Raw genomic sequence first — 21,756 nt, forward strand, 5'->3', positions numbered from 1 at the left:
GGACGTGCAGGCTCAGCGGCCACGGCTCACGGGCCTAGCCGCTCCGCAGCATGCGGGATCTTCCCGGACCAGGGCACGAACTCGTGTCCCCTGCATCGGCAGGCGGACTCTCAACCACTGCGCCGCCAGGGAAGCCCTCATTTCTTTTTAAGACTGAATAATATTGCATTTTATGTATTACCACATTTTGTGTATACATGTGGTTCATGGACATTTGAGTTGTTTCCACCTTTCAGCTATTGTGAATGATGCTGTGAACATGAGGGTACAAATATCTGTTCAAGTTCTTGCTTTCAGTTCTTTTGCATATATATTCATAATTAGAATTGTTGAATCAAATGACAATTCTGTGGGTTTTTTTGTGACGTTGCCATACTGTTTTCCACAGCGAATGTACCGCTTTACGTTCTCACTGATAGAGCACATGGGTTCCAGTTTTTCCACATCCATGCCAACAGTTGTTACTCTGTGTGTGTGTGTGTTTGGGTGTGTGTAATGCCATCCTAATTAGTATGAAATGGTATCTCATTGTGGTTTGTATTTCTCTAATGATTCATGATGTTAAGCATCTTTTCGTGTGCTTACTGACCATTTTTTGTATCTTAGAACAAATGTCTGTTTCAGTTCTTTGCCCAGTTTTGAATCAGGTTGTTTTTTGTTGAGCTTTAGAAGTTCTCTGTATATTCTGGATATTAATCCCTATCACATATGTCATTTGCAAATACTTTCTCCCATTCTGTGTATTTCCTAAGCATTTCATAGCTTTAGCTCTTACATTTAGACCTTGGATTCATTTTCAGTTAATTTTTGTAAATGGTTTTAGTAAGGGTTCAACTCCACTCTTTTGCAAGTGGATATCCAGTTTTGCCAGCACCATTTTGTTTAGTGGTCTTGGCACCCTTGTCAAAAACTATTTGACCATATATGTGAAGGTTGATTCCTGGCCTTTCTGTTCTATTTTTCTGTATGTCTGTGTTTATTCCAGCACCACACTGTTTTGACTGCTGTAGCTTTTACTAAATTTTGAAATCAGGAAATGTGAGTCCTCCAACTTTGTTCTTTTTTGAGATTGTTTTGGCTTTTCAGGGTCCTTTTGAGATTCCATATGAACTTTAGTATGGGTTTTTCTATTTCTGCAAAAAAAAACAAACAAACAAAGACATTGGGATTTTGATAAGGATTGCATTGAAGTTTTCTTTGGTTAGTGTTGACATCTTAACAATATTAAGTCTTCTAATCCATGAACATAAGCTGTCTTTACATTTATTTGTCTTCTTTATTTTCTTCCAGCAATGTTCTATAGTTTTCATTGTGCAAGTCTTTTACCCTGTTGGTTAAATTGATTCCTAAGTGTTTTACTGTTTTTGATGCTATTTGTAAACGGAATTGTTTTGTAAAATTTCCTTTTCAGATTGTTGATTGTTAGTATATAGGAATACAACTGATTTTTGTATGTTTTGTGTTCTACTTTGTTGAATTTACTTAGTGCTAACAGGTTTTTTCGTCTGGAGTCTTTAGGGTTTTTTATATATAAGATGATACCATCTTCAAACAGAAATGTTTTCTTCTTCCTTTCCAATTTGAATGCCTTGTCTTTTTCTTGCCTAATTGCTCTGGCTAGAACTTCCCATACTGTGTTGAATAGAAGTGATGAAAGCAGGCAACCTTGCCTTGTTCCAGATCTTAGAGGGAAAGCTTTCATTCTTCCACCATTGAATGTGATGTGAGCTGTGGGATTTTCATATATAGCTCTTATTATGTTGAGTTGGTTTCCTTCTAGTTTGTTGAATGCTTTTTTATCATAAAAGGATATTGAATTTTGTTGAATGCTTTTTTGCATCATTTGAGATGATTGTGTGGTTTTTTTCCCCTTATTAATGTGTGGTGTACTGCGTTGACTTTTCATATGTTAAATCATCCTTGCATTCCAGAGATAAATTCCACTTGGTCAAAAGGATTAAAATGTTAATCCTTTTAATATACTCCTGAATTGAATTTACTAGTATTTTTTTTTAGGATTCTTGCATCTATGTTCATAAGAGAGATTGGTCTGTAGTTTTTCTCTTTTTAATTTTGTTAAGCACATTATAAACATACTTTTTAATTTTTTTATTTTAATTAAGTTGTACTCGACATACAGTATTGTTTCAGTTGTACAATGCAGTTTTGTTTTCATGTAGCACCTTTGTCTGGCTTTAATTTCAGGACATTGCTGACCTCTCGTTATTTTTTTTTTTTTCTTTTTTTTTTTTTTTGTGGTACGTGGGCCTCTCACTGTTGTGGCCTCTCCCGTTGCGGAGCGCAGGTTCAGCGGTCATGGCTCACGGGCCTAGCCGCTCCGCGGCATGCGGGATCTTCCCAGACCGGGGCACGAACCAGTGTCCCCTGCATCGGCAGGCGGACTCTCAACCACTGCGCCACCAGGGAAGCCCGTCGTTACTTTTTTTTAATATGCAGAAAATATAAAACTAAACTTTCATGTTTCAAACAAACTAGGAATTCAGGCCAATTAGGTATTAATGAAATTAGATATGTAATAAATTACAAACAGATACTGTTGTATCATTAATCTTAGTTACAATTAAGTTTGGGCACATATAGCAGAAAACCCCAAAACAATAGAGGCTTGTATGAAACAGAAGTATATTTCTCTCCATCATTAAAAAATAGTCCAGTGGGACTTAAATAGCACACTACTGAATAATCCATGGCTTAAAGAACTGGCTCACTAGAAATAAGGAAATTTTTTTTACTTTATGATAATAAAAGCAAAACACCACAATTTGTGGGATTTAACAAAAGTAGTCTTGGAGGAAGACTTAATTGCTTTAGAGGACTAGATTAGAAAATAGGGTGTAAAATCATTGATCACTGCTTCCACCTTAAGAAGCTAGAAATAGAAAAGTTAATTAAATACAAAATATGCATAAAAGCAGAAATCAATGAAATGGAAATGAGAGAACAGAAAAATCAAAGCTACAAGTTGAGTCTTCAAAAATTTAATAATATTGGTAAACCCTAGTAAACTTGAGAGAAAAAAGGAGAAAAACTGGGAAATGTAGTCTGCCCAAGTAAATCTCAAGACTCTGTTAAGGTCAAAGGAGAGAATGGATTCAGGAATAGACACCGTTCTCAGACAGAACCTCCTTTACCTAGTCCTGTTATATTTGGCTGTATATAAGAGAGAATCTCACAACAGGGGCTTTAAAAAGATCAAAGTTTATTTCTGTTTCTTACTTAAAAATAGTCATGGGACTTTTTTTTTTTATTTTAAAGATGGTATTAGGAGTATGCTGTACTAGGGCATTTTTGTATTTGACTACTGAGTTCTTAGGGAGTGTGGTATTGTGCTTTCCTTCAATATTTTATCTTACAAGAAACTATATATGTCATATTAACATTCTTCCTCAGAGACAATGGACCCCAGATAGCCTATGTACGGGACTTCAAGGCAAAGGTTCAGTATTTCCGGTTCTGGTGTCAGGTTAGTATTGGGACTGTATTTCTGTACTCCTTTTATTATGTTGCTTACACAGTCAGTGATTGTGAAAATAATTAACCTGTAGAAAAAGAGGTAAAATGGAAGCATTGGAATTTTTCTCCTATTTTTAGGTCAAAGAAATAGATTTATCCCTTAGATAATTTATGGCTTCTCTTGTCCGGAAGAATAAATTTGAAACCATTTGAATAAGGAAACATTGCTACTCATTCCAGTACTCATTATTTTCAGATTGAAGAAATCTTAAAACAAATGAGTTAAAACATTTCTGATATGTAAATTATAACCAGCTCCTTTCATATCTAGCATTTGATATAAATGACGTTGATAGATCCGTACATATGTATCACTTTGATAGATACATTAGTACATATATATGGTTATATTCAGAGTATGTTTAACAGATGTGATCAATTATTTCTGATGTATTATAAATGTTTACTGAATTAATGATTTCTTTATGGGGTCTAAATAAAATGTACTAGTCAAAGTGTTACTATGATGAACATTTTTAAACTTCAAACTCTTGTACTGGGCCTGTGCAAGCAAAAAGAATTTGAATTAGCTTTTAGAAAATTTAAGTAAAGATTTGTTTGACTCATTAAGTAATCACTGTGCATACGACATCTTGCTTTCTTCTGTTTCTTATGTATCAGATGATCTATAATTAGCATGAATACTCACAAATGCATGGTTAAACATTATTAAATAAAAGTTCATATTCATAGTCTGCTTGTTACTGTAAGCAAAAAAGTAAGTAAAATTTTACCCTTTTGGTTTTTTGATAGGCCATTTTAATGGTGAGAGTTGACTTAAGACATTCTTATATTTCAGCAACTGGCCATGCCACAGCACATAAAGATTACAGTGACAAGAAAAACATTGTTTGAGGATTCCTTTCAGCAGGTACTGTTTCATCCACTTAATGGTTTTCCCCCTGGCTTCCAGCCCAAAACCTTTTGGTGCTAGCAGTTCAAACACTTTGGAACTTTTTGAGATGGAGTCCTTGAATTTTTTAAGTCTAATCTCATTGCCAGCTACCTTAGTACTTAAAATTGCGGAAAATGCAGATAGCTTTGTGTGTGTGTTTTGTGTATGTGTATGTTCTGTGCTTTTAAAGTGTCAGAGTAACTTAGTATTTGTTTCAGGTTTCCATTTCTAAGCTCAGTGTTTGATGTGAAATAGATATTTAAGTAAAAAAATAGGCTTTTGGTAGACAAAAGTCTGGAAGTACTGTATGAACATACTGGATACAGATAGAAAAAGAGAGGAGAAGACTTTGTTTTTAAACTTCTGTATTGCTTGCATTTTTATAATAAGCATATTTACTCCTATAATTTAAAGAATTTTTTATGTAGTAAAAAATGTAATTGGTCATTGATGACAATATCTAAAAATAATGTTTTCAGGAGTAGTCAACAAATGTTTTAGCTGTCCTCAGAACCTGAGTTAATTTACTACTTACCTTTATTTTACAACTTTGTTTACCAACCAACTACAGCTAAGTATTAAGTGATTTTGATATATTAAAATGACCAGTGGAAAAAAATGTCTTAATATGCAAACATCCAGTTCGTCCTTGTTTTATGGCCACATGTGGTTGTGATTCTTTATTATCAAACCCTTATGATAATTTTGGTAGCTACAGCTTTGAGAAGTGCTAAACCGAATGTAAAGGAAAAAGAGATTGTCTGAGATAGTTGACAATAGCTGTCTACTTAATTTCAGAAACAATTATATATATTCTTTACTAATGGAACCTCAGTTATTAACATTGAAGGGAAATGCCAGTTGGCATCCTGCTAAGTAGGAGCAGATATTTTTTTAGGAGCAGAGCTTGACTAAGGCCACTTAGAGAATTATGAATCATTCTCTTGATCTGATGTAAGCAAGGCTCCAAGGCCATTCTCTACCCCGTGATTACCTATTCCTTATTTTCATGTTCGTAACCAGTATGCAGTCACTGAGTAGTCAGTCTCTGGTGGGCCAGTTTCTTGGAACATAACTTGCCAATAGCAGTGCTGAAAAGATGTGAACATGAGTAAATGTCCCTTTAGCTATTGATACCTAGAGACTTTCGCAGAATGACAGACCAGATGATGCTAAAACAGTTTTTAAAACTCGTCACCCTAAACTCTACATCCATCCAATAAATGTGAAATAAAAAGAGAAAATTTTGATCGCTTTGGAAGAGTGACGTATAGCAAAATTAGCATCAGATTTTCTTCATAGCATTTGGATAAAGTTGTTTGGGGTAGTAAGTGTTTTTCTTGACACAGCACAACTGCTTATGGGGGAAATTGCAGGAGAAACATTTCTTTTTTTCCTTCATACTGGCATTTGTTAAAAGGTATTATTTCAAGGTATTTTTTTCTGGGGGGACAGCAAGCGAGATCAGGGACAGCCCTACGGTTTAGGGAGCAGCCACAGGGACAAGGAATAGCCAGAAGGAACAAGAAATGAACAGAAAGGATAATTTTAACTTATAACATTTCTCATTTGCATTGCTATATTTCTAGCCTGTAGTGTTGTGGAATACTTGTCATAAGCATTGAATTTTTTGTTACATCTGGCATTTTCTTGTTTGAGTGGGATATGAATTCATGAAAGTGTGGGAACTGAGAGAGCCCTAGCATAAGCAGGTCACTTACTGAGCCTCTCTGGATATTTAAATGTGATTGTTCATTCTTATCCTTTCATGAAATAGAATCATTGTACGGACTTTATTCTCTCCAGGCCCTGTCATTTTTTTTCCTAAGAGTAATTAATGTTTGTAATCTTCTACAGGCCCAATTTTGGGCAAGTAATTAAATACTTTTAAAAAACAAGAACCCAAATGACCTCTTCATTGTAGCTCAATAATGGTACTGTCCTTCAAATATGAAGATGATCTTATTAACCACTGTAGTAGAATACAAAATTTGAGTAGTTTTTCCAGGTTTCCAGGTTTTTTCAAATTAACTATATTTTCTCTGCAGCCTCTGTTTTTCATTTCCAAGTTAGCCAATTAGTTATTATGTGTACCTTTTGGCTATAAAACAAACCCAAACCTACCCAAACCAAAAAGGACCTAAGCTCTGCTCATGGTCACAGTTACTCTGCTCTAAGCAAATGAGAGAAAGAAGGAACTTTGTCAGTAGTAGGATCATTTAAAAGAAAATTATATATGTATAAAGTATACAGAAATATAGATATGTATAATTTATAAAACATTATGAAACTTTAATGTATTTTCTATATGTGTGGTGTTGACCAAACCACAGACAGCATTCTATGTCATGGGGAATTTAAGTTACTTGTAATGCAGGAGATTTCTAACCTGGAAGTAAGTGGTATAAGGTGTTTCTACTTTTACTGATTCTTTTACTTCTTCTTCTTTTTTCTTTTTTTTTTTTTTTGGTAGATAATGAGCTTCAGTCCCCAAGATCTGCGAAGACGTTTGTGGGTGATTTTTCCAGGAGAAGAAGGTTTAGATTATGGAGGTGTAGCAAGGTAGTGATAATATGAATACTCAGAACTTAGTTCCTTTCCTCCAAAGGTATCATTACACTTTGCTTGCAAGTATTATTTTCTCAATTTTCTGTTTCAGGAAAATGAAATGTAGCAAATTTTTGTACCTTTATTAATGTTGCAATTATAAAATTTCAAGAAACATTAATTCAGCACTTTCTAAGGTACTGCTAGTTGATTTCACCCACATCACTCCTTTAATCCTCAGGATAACTCTGTGAGAGAATTTTGCAGGTAATAATGAGGTTTAGGGACTCACCAAAGACATATAACTAAGTTATAGAGCCTGGATGCAAGCTTTACATCATCAAACCAGAAGCCAGTGCTCAGTCCACCACCTCATATCTGTTCCACAGAACATACAAGGCCCTATAGTGTTCAGGTCACTTTCTCCATCACAGATTCCTGATAGAGATAATAGTCATTCAGTTCCCAACTGAGATTAATATATGTTTTGAAAATATAGAAAGCTGTATAAAATAGGAGTTGAAATTATAAATTCTCCTTTCTTAATATTGGAGCTTCTAATCAAACCCCTAGAAGATAGACCCAAGCAGGAAATTGCTTTGCTTATTCCATAACAGTATATCATAGCAGGTTAAAAATTTGCATAGTGGTGGCAGTATGGAAAGCCAAGGACTTTGTAGTCAAGACTGGATTTGAATCCTTTTTCTGCACTCAATAGTATAGCTTGGGGCAAATATCTTCATCTGTAAAATAAGAATGATCATATCTGCTTCTCTGGGATTATTGTGAAGAGTAGAAATACTGTTTATTAATATCCTAGTTCAGACCCTGTGGCTTTGTGGGGTCACTAACTGGTGGCTACATTTGAGGGATTTTTACTTAGGTTTTGTTTCAAAGCTCACATTTCAAATGTATGAAGTAATCACAGATAAATAACAAATATGAATAGAAACATTTAATTTTGTATTAGGTAAAGATAATTCAGGGGGGCAATCATTCCTTCTTAACTAGAAAATTAACTAGCAGTATTAAAGTATAAGCAGGATTACTACCAGAGGCCATAAATCAACAAGAAAGGAAATCTCAGGCACGAGCTGATACCACATATATTGCCCCAGATTCACTCTGCCTACTGTTCTTCCAGACCTTCACCCATGTTACGTAGTTAATAACTATAATCTTACGTTAGTGTTGGTTGGTATTTTCACAGCATTTGAATTAGAGCTTCTCAGTATTTTCCTAATGAATGAGTAGCTTGAATTAAGTGCTTTATTGCCTCTGTGAAATTGGAAGGTTTTTCGTATTTATCTAAGATTTAGAGAGCAGTGGAACTTAATGAGCATCACTGAGGGGCTTTGTAATGGATGGAATAATGTTAGACTTGTTTCAGCTGTTCTAACCACATGGGTCAACAGTGAATTTTAAACTTGCCTATGTATAGTATTTCACTGATTCTAAGACTAAATTTTTCATATTTTAACATCTCTGAAACTGAGATGTGTATTACAATTGGAAAAAATTTGTTAGTGGTTCATCAAATAATGTTGTCTTTAAAGTCAGTGATGTCTTAGATTCTTTGAAATATGCAGTGTGTAAATATCTCTGTACAATAGATGGCAGTTTGTACAGAAGCAGTGACTAGAGAAATATCACCATCAGGGGAGTATAGATTCCTGAGAACTTTATAACACTGCTCTTTGATTTATTGGTATGGTTACTTACAAGATTTTTCATCCTAAATTTTCTTTTGATTTCAGAGAATGGTTCTTTCTTTTGTCACATGAGGTGTTGAACCCAATGTATTGCCTGTTTGAATATGCAGGGAAGGATAATTACTGCTTGCAGATAAACCCCGCTTCTTACATCAATCCAGATCACCTGAAATATTTTCGTTTTATTGGCAGGTTTATTGCTATGGTAAGTGCAAGTGGAGAACTGTGTTTACTTTGCTAATTTAGCAATACTAAAGCATTGTTTCTTTAACTTTCTCATTTGAAATTTTCTCATCATTAAGATATGTCTAAGATTGGGCTTGTTATATCTGCCCTTTCCCCAGAAATATTCCATAATAGATCATATGACAGGGGAGTTTGTTTTGTTTGTTAGATGAGTTCTTCATTCAAAAAACAAAAACATTCTGAAATACAATGAGATATATAAAATCTTTTATATCTTATAAAATATAAAATTATCTTTAATGGTATTGTTTTCTTCTTGCATAGGCTCTGTTCCATGGGAAATTCATAGACACAGGTTTTTCTTTGCCATTCTATAAGCGTATCTTGAACAAACCAGTTGGTCTCAAGGATTTAGAATCTATTGATCCAGAATTTTACAATTCTCTCATCTGGGTTAAGTAAGTTTGTTTCCTTTTAATTTATCATTGTTGTGTTGGTAATGTATTCAGACTGTAAGCGTGTAATTGGTTTACTGAATTTAAATGGTTTACATTAAACCTGTCTCATTATTCAATATGATAAATTTTATAGAAATATTTTAGGCAAGGCAAAAATGTGATTTTAGAGCATAATGTTCCAGTTTTGTTGTTAATTCCGATGTTACAGTTTAACAATAGTTATTTAAGAACATAGTCCTTTAGTTAAAAAAAAAAACTCTTACATGACTGAATCAGTGTAACAGTGTTAACTTTCATTTGGGCAGAGAAAACAATATTGAGGAATGTGGTTTGGAAATGTATTTTTCCGTCGATAAAGAAATTTTAGGTGAAATCAAGAGTCATGATTTGAAACCCAATGGTGGCAATATTCTTGTAACAGAAGAAAATAAAGAGGAATATATCAGGTAAGAGAGAATGCTCCTTTTGACATAGTTTTTAGCCTTTCTGTTGGACTGTATAGTATGTTGATAATTGCTTAGTAATACTAGTGGACAGTATTTCAAAAAATAATATTTGCCTTTATACTAATTATTATGAGAACTCATGTATTATTAAGGATGCAATACACCACGTCATACCTTGTAAGTACATTGAGAGAGGAACAAGAAAAGTGCTATGGGAGACATCCTTTCATCTAGCTATAATCATGGAGCAAGAATCTGATGGTATTTAATTTGAGCCTTGATGGTTGGGAAGGATTCAGTTATGTAGAAATAAGAGCAAAAGTTATATGCAGAGTTACAGAGGCTGGAAAGCACAAGTCACGAATCGTAAATAAGAGTTGCCATGGTGTGTGATGCTGTCAGGCAGCTCAGAATTGGTACCCCATTTGCCATGTCCTGCATTTCAGAAGCCAAGGAAAATGAAGAATCTTTAGAAGATGTTGTGGCTAATAAGTTATGATAACCCTTAAGAGAACAGTTCGAACTATAGCCCAATGGTAGGTATAGAGGCCAGATTACAAGAAATTAAGGACTAAATTCAGTAGACAGTCTAAATTTCTTTTTAACGAGTCTGGCAGCAAAGCCCATGAGAGATAGGACAGATTCTTGTGGAGGCAGCAAGGTAGAGGGACTGACTATCCTGCAGGTTAATTCAAACTGTAAACCTTACAAAGAATTAGTCTAGTGGATGCTAATGAGTTTAATGCCCCCCTTTCTGATATATTTCAATTTAACCAGAAATATGAAGATTTATAAAGTAATAGAAAAGAATTTTGGTCATATAAAACTTTAAGTTTTTCTCCAGAAGTGGGAGTTTTAAGGCTAGAAGCAGTGCTGGATCACTTTTTAAAATACCAATTCTGTAACTACTATGCCATGTAACATCATGGCATTGAAAAGAATCTCAAATTTATATGCAGATATTTTTGTGGGGAATATTTGAAGATCAGGTAAAATTTTTAAGTAAAAAGATGGTTTTCTTAGTGTAGTCTCTTATGCTTTGCATTAGTTCACACTTTTAGTCTCGAGTTATTAGTTCACTGACATATTCTCAACACCAGTTCAGTCAGATAGGGGTGAGATTTCACATAGCTGCTGATTCTTGAGTTCCAGTTTCTGGATCTCTTGCCTGCTTTTCTACTTTTTAAATATTAACATATCCTCTCCACATTTCTTGTGATTAATATTTGCATGGTATATTTTCCTCCATCCTTTATTTTCAATCCTTTGTCTTTCTGTTTAAAGTATGTTTCTTAAAAGCAGCATATTCTTAGGTCTTACTACTTTTATCCATTCTGATAATTATTACTTTTAGTTGCAATTGATACATTTAAATTTAATGTTATTACTGATATGATTGGACTTAAGCCTGCCACCTTGCTATTTGTTTCTTCTATTTCCCAATTTCTTTTGTTCCTCCTTTCCTGTCCTCTTTTGTATTAATAATTTCTAGTTTTCTTTTTATATATCTTTGGTTTTTTCTTAGCTGTATACCTCTTTAAAGTTTAGTGACTGCTCTAATGAATATATGCATCCTTAACTTATCACCTTTAATTAATATTATGCTAATACATTAATATATGTAACATAATTTATAATTAATATACTACTTGTACATTATAAGAGGCTCATAATAGTATAATTCTGTTTATCTCATTTCAGCCATTTGTGCTATTGTTATTTTATTTCTTATGTTTATAACCCCATAATACTATATTCTTGCTTTAAGCAATCAATAGATTTTAAAAGAAATTAGGGAATAATAGTCTTTTATATTTACTCACGTTACTATTTCTGGTTCTCTTCATTTCTTTCTGCAGATCCATTTTTTCCATCTGGGATCATTTCTCAGCCTTAAAAACTTCCTTCACCATTTCTGTTAGTGTGTGCCTGCTGGCAATAAATTCTCTCAGCTTTTATCCAAAAACATCTGTATGTCATCTTCAGTTTTGAAGGATATGTTCACTAGATTTAGAATTCTAGGTTTATAGGGGTTTTTTTTCTCTTTTTTTTTTAAACACTTTCTTTCAATAATGTCATTCCGTTATTGTCTTCTATTTTTGATGATGTGAGCCACTATTTCTGTTGTTTTCTGGATGAAATGTATGTTTTTCTCTGTGGCTTTTAAAAGATTTTCTAAAGGTTTTTTAGCATTTTGCCTCGTATATATGCGCTTTTATGTTCTCCTGATTGATGCCATTTCAGCAGTTATGGAAAATTTTTGTGCTTTTTCTCTGTAGATGTTCCTTTTGCTTCATTCCCTCTTTCATACTTCAGAGACTTCGGATACATGTATATTTAACCTTTGATGTCATCCCAGATGCTGTTTATATTTTTTTCGTTTTCTCTGTGCTTCAGTTTGGGCCATTTTGATTGATCTGCGTTTGAATTCACTGCTTTTAAGTTCATCCAATTAAATTTTCAGTTCAGATATTCAGATATTCTTTCCTTTCCATTTGCTTCTTTCAAGAGTTTCTGTGTTGAGAATCTTTATCTCTTCATATATTTTGTCCATCTTGTCCTGTAAATTATTTAATACATTTTTAATAGCTTTTAGAAAGTATTTACTAACTTCAGCATTGGGCTATCAGTTGGCCTTATTCTATGGATTTTTTTTCTCTTATGGGTCACATTTTCCTGCTTCTTTGCCTAGGTAGTCATTTTTTATTGTGGATGATACATGGTAGAGACTCTGAGTTCTTTTTTTTCCCCCCTTTGAAAAATATTGAGTTTTGTTTTGACAGGCAGTTAAATTAAGGACAGATCACATTGATTGTGTGGAAGCTTGCTAGAGCTAGTCTACTTCCATTTTGCTTTTAATCCTAAAACATAATGTTTATTCCTAGAACATGGTTCATAGTCCTTACAATGGAAAGCCCAAGGTGTTTTACCATTACCTTGTGAGAATTAAGCTTAAATTCTGTCTCTACAGCCCTAGGTGGCTGCTGAAATTTCTGGTTGGATCTTTGGCTTTCCATTTGTTCATTGCACAGGGTTCCTTGGAGTTTCATCGTCCTAGACATGTGTATTTAGGAGTGAGCTAAGGAGTTGAAGTGTGTTTCTGTGCAGATTTGGGAGCTCCTTTTCTTTGTCTTCTTTCTTCTAGGGGTTTTTCTGTAGCTGCTTTGGCAGCTTTAAGCTCCCAACCTCATGTCTCCTCAGCCCAATAGTACTGTTGCTTTTAGTTTGAGTTTCATTTCCCTGTGCTCTTTGTAAACTGGGAAGTGCCCTCAAAGGAAAAGCCTGGTAAATGCGGCTCTGCTCCAGTGTGCCAGCTTCCTTCAAGAATCTTGTCCCCACCAGTTTCTGCCTGCCTTTGGTTTCTCTCTGATGCCTTCAGACATTTGTTTTCTGTAATTTGCCCAGTGTTTATCATTATAATCACCCGGAAGATTAGTCCAATACAACCTACACTGCCATTTTCCAAAATTTCAGAGTTTTAATAAACTTTAGGACTTTGGTTGTCTGAAATTGTCATGAAGTAATCAAATGCCTAAAATACATGTTTGTTTGCTTGTTAAAATTGTTAAAAATATTCTGTAATAAAACAAAGTTTGTATTTGATGTGATTTTAACTCTGTTAATATGTATCTATGTAGATGAAGATTAGAAGAAAATCTAATCTGATTCAATCAACATGTCCAAAAATTTGAGTCAGTCAGTAGAATTTGAGCACTGAATATTTGATATAAAGGAATTATTGCTCACTTTTTTGGTGTGATGATAGAATTGTAGTTATGTTTTTAAAAAACATAAAAAAATAAAGACGCAGACGTAGAGAATGGACTTGAGGACACAGTGGGGGAAGGGGAAGCTGGGACGAAGTGAGAGAGTAGCAGTGACATATATACACTGCCAAACTTAAAATGGATGGCTAGTGGGAAGCTGCTGCATAGCACAGGGAGATCAGCTAGATGCTCTGTGATGACCTAGAGGGGTGGGATACTGAGGGTGGAGGGTGGGAGGGAGGCTTAAAAGGTAGGGAATATGGGGATATATGCATACATATAGCTGATTCACTTAGTTGTACAGCAGAAACTAACACAACATTGTGAAGCAATTATACTCCAATAAAGATGTAAAAAAAAAAGAAAAAAACTTTAAGCTGCTTCAAGAAAGGAATAGCTTATACTCCTGAATCTCCCCCAGCATTGAGCATAGCATTGCGCATATTTGAGGTTAAGACCTTAGTTAATGATGAACTAACCTTGAGTTACAGAGATTTTGCATAATAAATTATGCAAATTAAAATAAAATTAAAAGAGACCTCATCTTATAGAAATATATACTGAAATGTTTGTTTAAAATGAAATTATATGCTATCTAGGGTGGATAGGGGCATAATGAAATAAGATTGGTATTGAAGCTGAGAGGTCTGTACATAGGGTTCATTTATTTTACTTATATATATATTTGACACTTTTCATAATAAAGTTTTTAAAAATTATTTTTACACTCAGAATTTAAAGGTAAAATCTAAACTTCCTCATAGTTTTTTTTTATATTTATTTACCAGAATGGTAGCTGAATGGAGGTTGTCTCGTGGTGTTGAAGAACAGACACAAGCTTTCTTTGAGGGCTTTAATGAAATTCTTCCCCAGCAGTATTTGCAGTACTTTGATGCAAAGGAATTAGAGGTAATGAGTTGTTCTTTCCTCTGCAGCATGCTGGTAAATAATGCCTTCAGGTGCCTGTTTTCAACTCACTTTACCATCTTTCCAATGGCAAAAGTATTTTTTATTCTGGCAGTATGTTTCTGAAGCATCCCCAGAGGTTAAAAGAAGTCCATAATTTATCCAAATATATAAAGTGTTACCAAAAAAAGAAAAGTATTAGAACCTCTATCCAGTGAGTGACTTATATACCTGAATATGTGTATATATGACACCAATCATGGAAACTCAGCTTTTACAAATAATATAGATAAAATTCTTGATACACAGTTTATAAGCCAAAGCCTCCTGATTAAATTTTTGAAAGTTGTTTAATACTAGTCTTAACTATGTCTAGCATTTTTATATAGGTTGTACAGTTACTTAAAGAAACCATTTGTCTTTTTCATCCCTAAAGGTTCTTTTATGTGGAATGCAAGAGATTGATTTGAATGACTGGCAAAGACATGCCATCTACCGTCATTACACTAGGACAAGCAAACAAATCATGTGGTTTTGGCAGGTTTGTCTCAGTTTCTTTCTTTTGGAATACCGTAATTTTTGTAGAAATTGCTTACCACATATGGAAATGAGTCACAGAAAAAGTGTACCAGTATGTTAAGGATCCTCATTCCATTCTATGCATTACAATAAATGAATACCGATTATAACAGCATTCTTTCACTATTGCCAGGTAAGCAACACACACCTTGCACCGTTGCCCAGAGTATAAGACAACCCCAGATAATAATATTCCCCTGCATTTGATCTAAATGCTTTTGGAATTTTGTAGAACTATCTGAAGTATGGTTTTCATCATTCATAGCTCATTAAGAATTATTTAATGTTTAGAAGGTGTAACTTAAGGGAGAGCCTTGGTTTGGAATCATAATGGTGTCTCTTCACAAAATTTCTGCTATAAGCACATGAAAAGTTGCTCAGCATCACTAATCATTAGAGAAGTGCAAATCAAAACCACAGTGAGACATATACCCATTAAAAGGTGGCTATTATAAAAAAAAAAAAGAAAGAAATAATCATCCTTGGTACGGATGTGGAGAAATTGGAACTCTCTTGCGTTGCTGCTGGCAATATAAAATGGTACACCACTGTGGAAAACAGTTTGGTGGTTCCTCAAAACGTTAAACATAGAATTAATATGGTCTAGCAATTCTACTCCTAGGTATACCCAAAAGAATTGAAAGCAGGGACTCAAACAGAAACTTGTATAACTATGTTCATATCAGCATTATTCACATTAGCCAAAAGGTGGAAGCAATCTAAAATGTCTATCAAGAGATGATTGGATAAACCAAATGTGGTGTGTGTGTATGTGTATATATATATATATATATATATATATATATATATATACAGTGGAATATTGTCCAACCTTAAGAAGAAAGGGAATTCTGACATAGGATACAACATGGATGAACCTTAAGGATATTATACTAAGTGATATCAGCCAGGCACAAAAGGACAAATATTGTATGATTCCACTTATATGAGGTATCTAGAATAAGCAAATTTGTAGAGACAGAAAGTAGAATAAAGGCTACCAGGGACTGGGGAGAAGGGAGGCAGAAGCAAGGAGATAAGTTTAATGAAATGAGTTTTTGTTTGATATAATAAAAAAGTTCTGTAAATAGTGGTGATGGTTACACAACAGTGTGAATGTACTTAATGCCATTGAATTGTACACTTAAAATGGTAAATTTTTATGTTAATGTATATTTAACCACAGTAAAAAATTTTTTTAATGCCTTCTAATTATGTAAAGAAATTTATGTAAAGAAATTAATAAGAAGCTGAGGTGACTGGGCTTCTGTAACAAATACAATTAGTACAGTAGGATAAAAATTCTTTACAAAAAAATCATTTGGCTGAGACAAAATTCTTGTGCTACAGGCTAGAAAGAATTCTCTAGACACTTAATGTTTTGAGTCAGAATTGTAGGAGTTAAAAGCCACATAATTCTGGCAACACATAGCTACACCAAAACATAAAGAACACTGAGAGAAGAACATTACTGGGATATATCTTGGTCAGAATTTGTGAGCTTGATTTCGTTTGTTCATAAAACCAAAAAGTCTGTTCTGACTCAATCTCTTTGTCCTTCGTAACCACATGAATTTCTATAGGACAGGCAGATCTAGAGGGAAAAGGAAGGGTGCCCTAGAAGAGCTGATCTTGAGACTGCATGAGTAAGGAGCTCTTGGGCCCAGGGCACTCTTCTTTTTCTGTTTCCCTGTAAGGATGTGGTACTAGGATTGGTATAGGGGAAGGTTGGTAGGGCTTTTGACAAACATGGAGAAGCTCTACCATCCACAGTGGTGGATTCAGTCATTTTCCAGTGCATCTGACACTGGGAGTTTGGTTAAGATTTGAAATGATTTTTTTCTTTCTTGTTTAGTATTCTGAACGTCACATATGACCTATGTGTCTCTTTAAATGTGCTTTTAACAGTTTGTTAAAGAAATCGATAATGAGAAGAGAATGAGACTTTTGCAGTTTGTTACTGGAACCTGCCGATTGCCAGTTGGCGGATTTGCTGACCTCATGGGTATGTCAACAGGATCACTTTTCCTATACAGAAAATTGTTTATCACACTGCTGTTATATTAATGTGTATACAGTGTATCAAATAACAAAGACAAGTATATTTTCTTAACTAGACACAGTTAACCTGGATTTGTATCAGCTTTTAAATCACTTTGTAATCCTTACCTCTAGAAGTTTTTAACTCTTAGGCTAGACCCCACATTTTAATGGTCTTTTAATGGTAGGATAATGGTCTTCTATATATGTAGATGTTTCCTCATTCAGTCATATGGCAAACATTTCAGTGTCTCCTATGAGAGACACTACTATTGTTTGTATTATATTTTAATGACTTGTTTACCACTCTTCCCTGTTATACCTGGAGCTCCTTGAGATATAGATCCATATCTTCATCTTTTTATTTCTAGTGCCTAGTACAGTGCCTGTCACATAATAGTCACTGATTAAATTGTATGTTATTTTGAAATGAATGACCTTAAGAATATTTATTTTGTGACTAAATAAGTAAATTCAAGTCTTTCTTTAACACCAACACTATGCAAGTACCATAAGAGGATAGAAGTTGTGATCCCTAAGTCTGTTTCAGCTGGAGAAGAGAGAGTCAGAATTAAAGAATTAAATAGGCAGTTCTGGATATAGTGTGTGGAACCAGTTCAAGACTTTAAAAGCCAGACCAAAAGAATTTGGACATTACTTAGGGTTTTGGAAGCTATGGGAACTTGTTGAAGACAGGTGACCTTGCTGAAGCTGCCTTTTAGGAAGATTTGATAGTAAGGTATAGCATGCAGATGGAAGCTGGAAATAGGAAGAATGATTAGAGCAATGATAAGAACCTGATCTTAGGAGATAAAATAGGGATGGAAAAGAAGAGAGAAATGCTAGAGAAGTTCCAAAGGTAGAAATAGGACTTGATTAGAAAACGAAATATAAAGGAAGAATGTTTACCATGTTATGAAACATGGAGAAGTTGTGAAGTGTAAAGAATCTGCTGAGTTTAAGGTGACTGTCAGGCAGCCAAGTAGCAAATCTCAGTGAGGGGACAGTTTTACAGGTGTTGTTAAAGCACGAGTTTAGAGGTAACAGTAGAGAGAGAAAGTAGACTCATAAGAGCAATGAAGCAGTGACATTTGAAGCTGTGAGAATGGATGGGCTTATGCAGAAATAGAATACAGAGAAGAGTAGAGAGCTGATGCTTAGAAACATTTAGGGGTGAGACATAACTAGCCTAGAGACAGACTTAAAGGAGAGGCCAGAGAATAAATATTTTAGTCTCTCCGAAGCAATATGGAAGGGAAGTTTTTATCTAGTGCTACAGAGAAAGAAGTCTCAAAAAGGATAATTTGTAAGTCCTTTGAGAATGCTCTGTAGTTTGAAAAAGAAACCATGTTGGCGGTTGGAGAGGTAAGGAATAGTGACCAAAATGAAGAAAAAACTGGTACAAGCTTCTCAGTATAAACTGGAAGTCTGATTATTAAAAAAACAAGAACTAGGTCTTCTCTTGGGAATAATATTTGGGGTTGGATGGAGCAGTCTAAAGCAACACAAAAGGATACCTGTGGAAGACAGACAGTGAGATTGTGGTTCATCAAATTTTAGAGGACATTGGTTTAACCTTTCATCCACCCAATGTAGGAAAAGAAAATTGTAAGAGTGATGTATATAACAATTTAATCTGGTGGTTCTTGACCTTATCAGATCTAATATCCCATTTTTTTAAACATATTTATAATATCCTCATGGAATGAAGTTGGTAGATGTGAAATAACGTATCTACAATCTCCAAAAAATACAGATACATAACACTAACTGTAATATAAAGAAGAAAGTTTTAAAAAATTATTTATAAAGAAATAATATTTATTTCAATACATGTATGTTTGGGAAAAACTCTATTAGAAGACACAAAATGTTGTTCCTATTTAGAAGAAAAGATTTGGGCTTAAGAGGTCAGAAGCCCTTCTGTATAAGAATCACTGGAATATGAAAGAACAGATAGAAAAGGTAAGAAATAATAAATAGACAAATAAATATAAGAAAAAGAGGGAAATAATCTAAGTGAATTAAGGATAATATACCTGCTAGAATAAATTATAGCTGATCAAAGTAGAGAAAAATGAGGTAGATCTTATTTTAAAGTGTAGTGTCTAATCACGAAATTCCAGTATAGGCCAAGGCTCTGATATGTACAAAAGCCTCAGAGACCTTTTTAAAGTTGAAATAGGCTGAAAAATAGGAAAAAAGGTGCAAGAGTCTATCTGGAAGTTGTTTCGTTTAGGGACAGTGTCAGAGTAAGATTGAAAACAACAGGCAACCTGAAATTAACTTCATTATATAATGTTTACAACATGATGTCTTACAATTCCATAAAACTTTAGAAAGCATCCAGGGTAATAGTATTGATAATATGACATATTTGTAAAATAGCCTTTATCAATGAAATTCACTAAAATCCTTCATTTCATATTTCTCTGCTATTTTATTTAAAAAATTTTTATTTTTGTCTGCGTTGGGTCTTCCTTGCTGTGTGCAGGCTTTCTGTAGTTGCAGTGAGCAGGGGCTACTCTTCGTTGAGGTGCATGGGCTTCTCATTGCAGTGGCTTCTCTTGTGGAGCACGGGCCCTAGATCTATGCACATGGGCTTCAGTAGTTGTGGCACGTGGGCCAAGTAGTTGTACTTTGCGGGCTCTAGAGCCCAGGCTCAGTAGTTGTGGTGCAGGGCTTAGTTGCTCCACGGCATGTGGTATCTTCCCGGACCAGGGCTCGAATCCATCTCCCCTGCATTGGCAGGCGGATTCTTAACCACTGCACCACCAGGAAAGTTCCTCTGCTATGTTAATATTTGATTCTAAGTCTATTAAAAGCAATCCAGACTCTACTGTTACATACTAATTAGCACTATTAAACGAAACTTTCCATCTGTGTGGTTAGAAATGTTGTAATATATTGAGAGAATGTGCCAGTACATAAACCATTTAATAATTTCATGCTTAATTATTTAATCATTTTAACTATCCTTTTTCATAATGACCATATCCTATGTTACTGGGCTTTTCGCATAACTACTTGTGAAAACACTTCAATGTGATTAGATACAAAAGTACTACCACTTTATATTTGTACTGGGTTTAGTCAGGTGGAACATGAGAAAGTTCTTTGGGTATGACTATCTTACATATGGCAGAACAATAAGTGTGCCTGGCCCCTTCTTATTTAAAAGTCCAGTAGTATACCAGTCCTTATGACCACCAGTAAATGCTTTTTAGGGAGCAGTAGTGACCTTTTTAGAAAACCAGTGCTTAAAGATAACCATTAACAGCTGACTCCAACACAAGGTAAATGAGAGGCAAGAATGGGGTGTTAGGTGTGTAAGGGTCTGCCCTATAGGACCTATAAGCACAAGCATTGTTAATATTGAATTCACTAGGTTGTTTACATTTTCTAAAGTTTTAACAATTTTCTGTTTAAATCAAGTTTTGTAAGACAGTGAGCTGTAGTTTCCCCATTGTGTTTAAAACTAAAATTAAGCTTTTTATATGTTCTCTTATGTGAGGTATTGTTAATTATAGCATTCTGTTTTTCTGGCTAAGGAATACTAGATAAAAGTGCATTTTCTCCTCTTGGGCATACATTAACAATGTGGTTCTCAAACTCTAGCTCTCAATCAGAATTGCCTGGAAGCTTGTTAAAACACTGTTGCTGAGCCTCACCCCCAGAGTTTTTAATTCAATTCAGTAGGCTTGGGTTAGGGCCTATGGATTTGTGATTCTTAACAAGTTCCCTGGTGATGCTGATGCAGCTGGATTGGTGATAACAATTTGAGAACCATTGCACTATCAAACTGTTGATGATTTCACTTTTAGGGAGCAATGGGCCACAGAAATTCTGCATTGAAAAAGTTGGGAAAGAAAATTGGTTGCCTAGAAGTCATACCTGGTAAGTAAAATCAAAAAGATTCAGTTATGTGTATAACTGAATCACTTTGCTGTACACCTCAAACTAACACAACATTGTTAATCAGCTATACTTCAAAATAAAAGAAAAATTAAAAAGAAAAAAGAGTGTAGAAAATAGCTTTTTCCCATTTATCCTGTATATAGTAAAACGTGTTAGAAATGAAATACTTTCCCCATGGTATTGAATTATTTTTAATAGCTTTAGTGAGACATAATTTATGTAACAAAAAACCTACCCATTTTAATTCAGTGATATTTAGTAGATTTTCAGAAAAGTAACCATCACTATAATCTAGTTTTAGAGTATTTCCTTCATCCCAAAACAATCCCTGTTGCCATGAACAGTCAATCCCTCCCCCCACCCCGAATTTTTTTTTTTTGAAATGTGATATTTAGAAAACTTAACTTTTCTCTGTAGGCAGAGGAAGAAATCAAGTCTAGATAGCTGTAGGGAGAGCTACTCTAACATGGTGACAGAAATACTATTTTCTTATTATAAATGTAGTTTAACCACATTTCCAAAAATGTACAAAACTAAAAACAAACCCTAATCTTAAATACAATATATTGGAATTCAACGTAATGTCAACAATAGTTGAACTTTATTTTGTGGGACATTTCAGTGGTCATATATATACCTTGCTGGATATTTGTTTATTTTCCCTATCTACCCTTTTTATTTGTTTTATTGTTTGCTCCTTTGTATTTTCATACATGTGGCTTTTTAAAAATAACAGCTTGGCATGTTTGTTGAAAATCAACTGACTGT

At 34.4% G+C, this 21,756-nt stretch overlaps 1 protein-coding gene across 3 annotated transcripts in view; it reads left to right on the forward strand.

The window, feature by feature from the left end:
- Window positions 1–21,756, forward strand: part of ITCH (itchy E3 ubiquitin protein ligase) — a 123,719-nt gene that overhangs the window by 94,016 nt on the left and 7,947 nt on the right. For 2 of the 3 annotated variants that reach the window (XM_082671138.1, XM_082671140.1), the window contains 10 exons: window positions 3,412–3,484; window positions 4,334–4,405; window positions 6,903–6,991; window positions 8,734–8,893; window positions 9,199–9,332; window positions 9,638–9,778; window positions 14,334–14,454; window positions 14,888–14,992; window positions 16,939–17,035; window positions 20,895–20,967. In XM_082671138.1, the coding sequence (XP_082527264.1) occupies window positions 3,412–3,484; window positions 4,334–4,405; window positions 6,903–6,991; window positions 8,734–8,893; window positions 9,199–9,332; window positions 9,638–9,778; window positions 14,334–14,454; window positions 14,888–14,992; window positions 16,939–17,035; window positions 20,895–20,967 (1,065 nt within the window). Of the gene's footprint in view, window positions 1–3,411; window positions 3,485–4,333; window positions 4,406–6,902; window positions 6,992–8,733; window positions 8,894–9,198; window positions 9,333–9,637; window positions 9,779–14,333; window positions 14,455–14,887; window positions 14,993–16,938; window positions 17,036–20,894; window positions 21,426–21,756 lie in introns of those variants that run through there. The other variant, XM_082671139.1, reaches the window with a different exon arrangement.

Source organism: Grampus griseus, assembly GCF_964374135.1.
Source record: "Grampus griseus genome assembly, chromosome: 14".
Classification (NCBI taxonomy): Eukaryota; Metazoa; Chordata; class Mammalia; order Artiodactyla; family Delphinidae; genus Grampus; species Grampus griseus.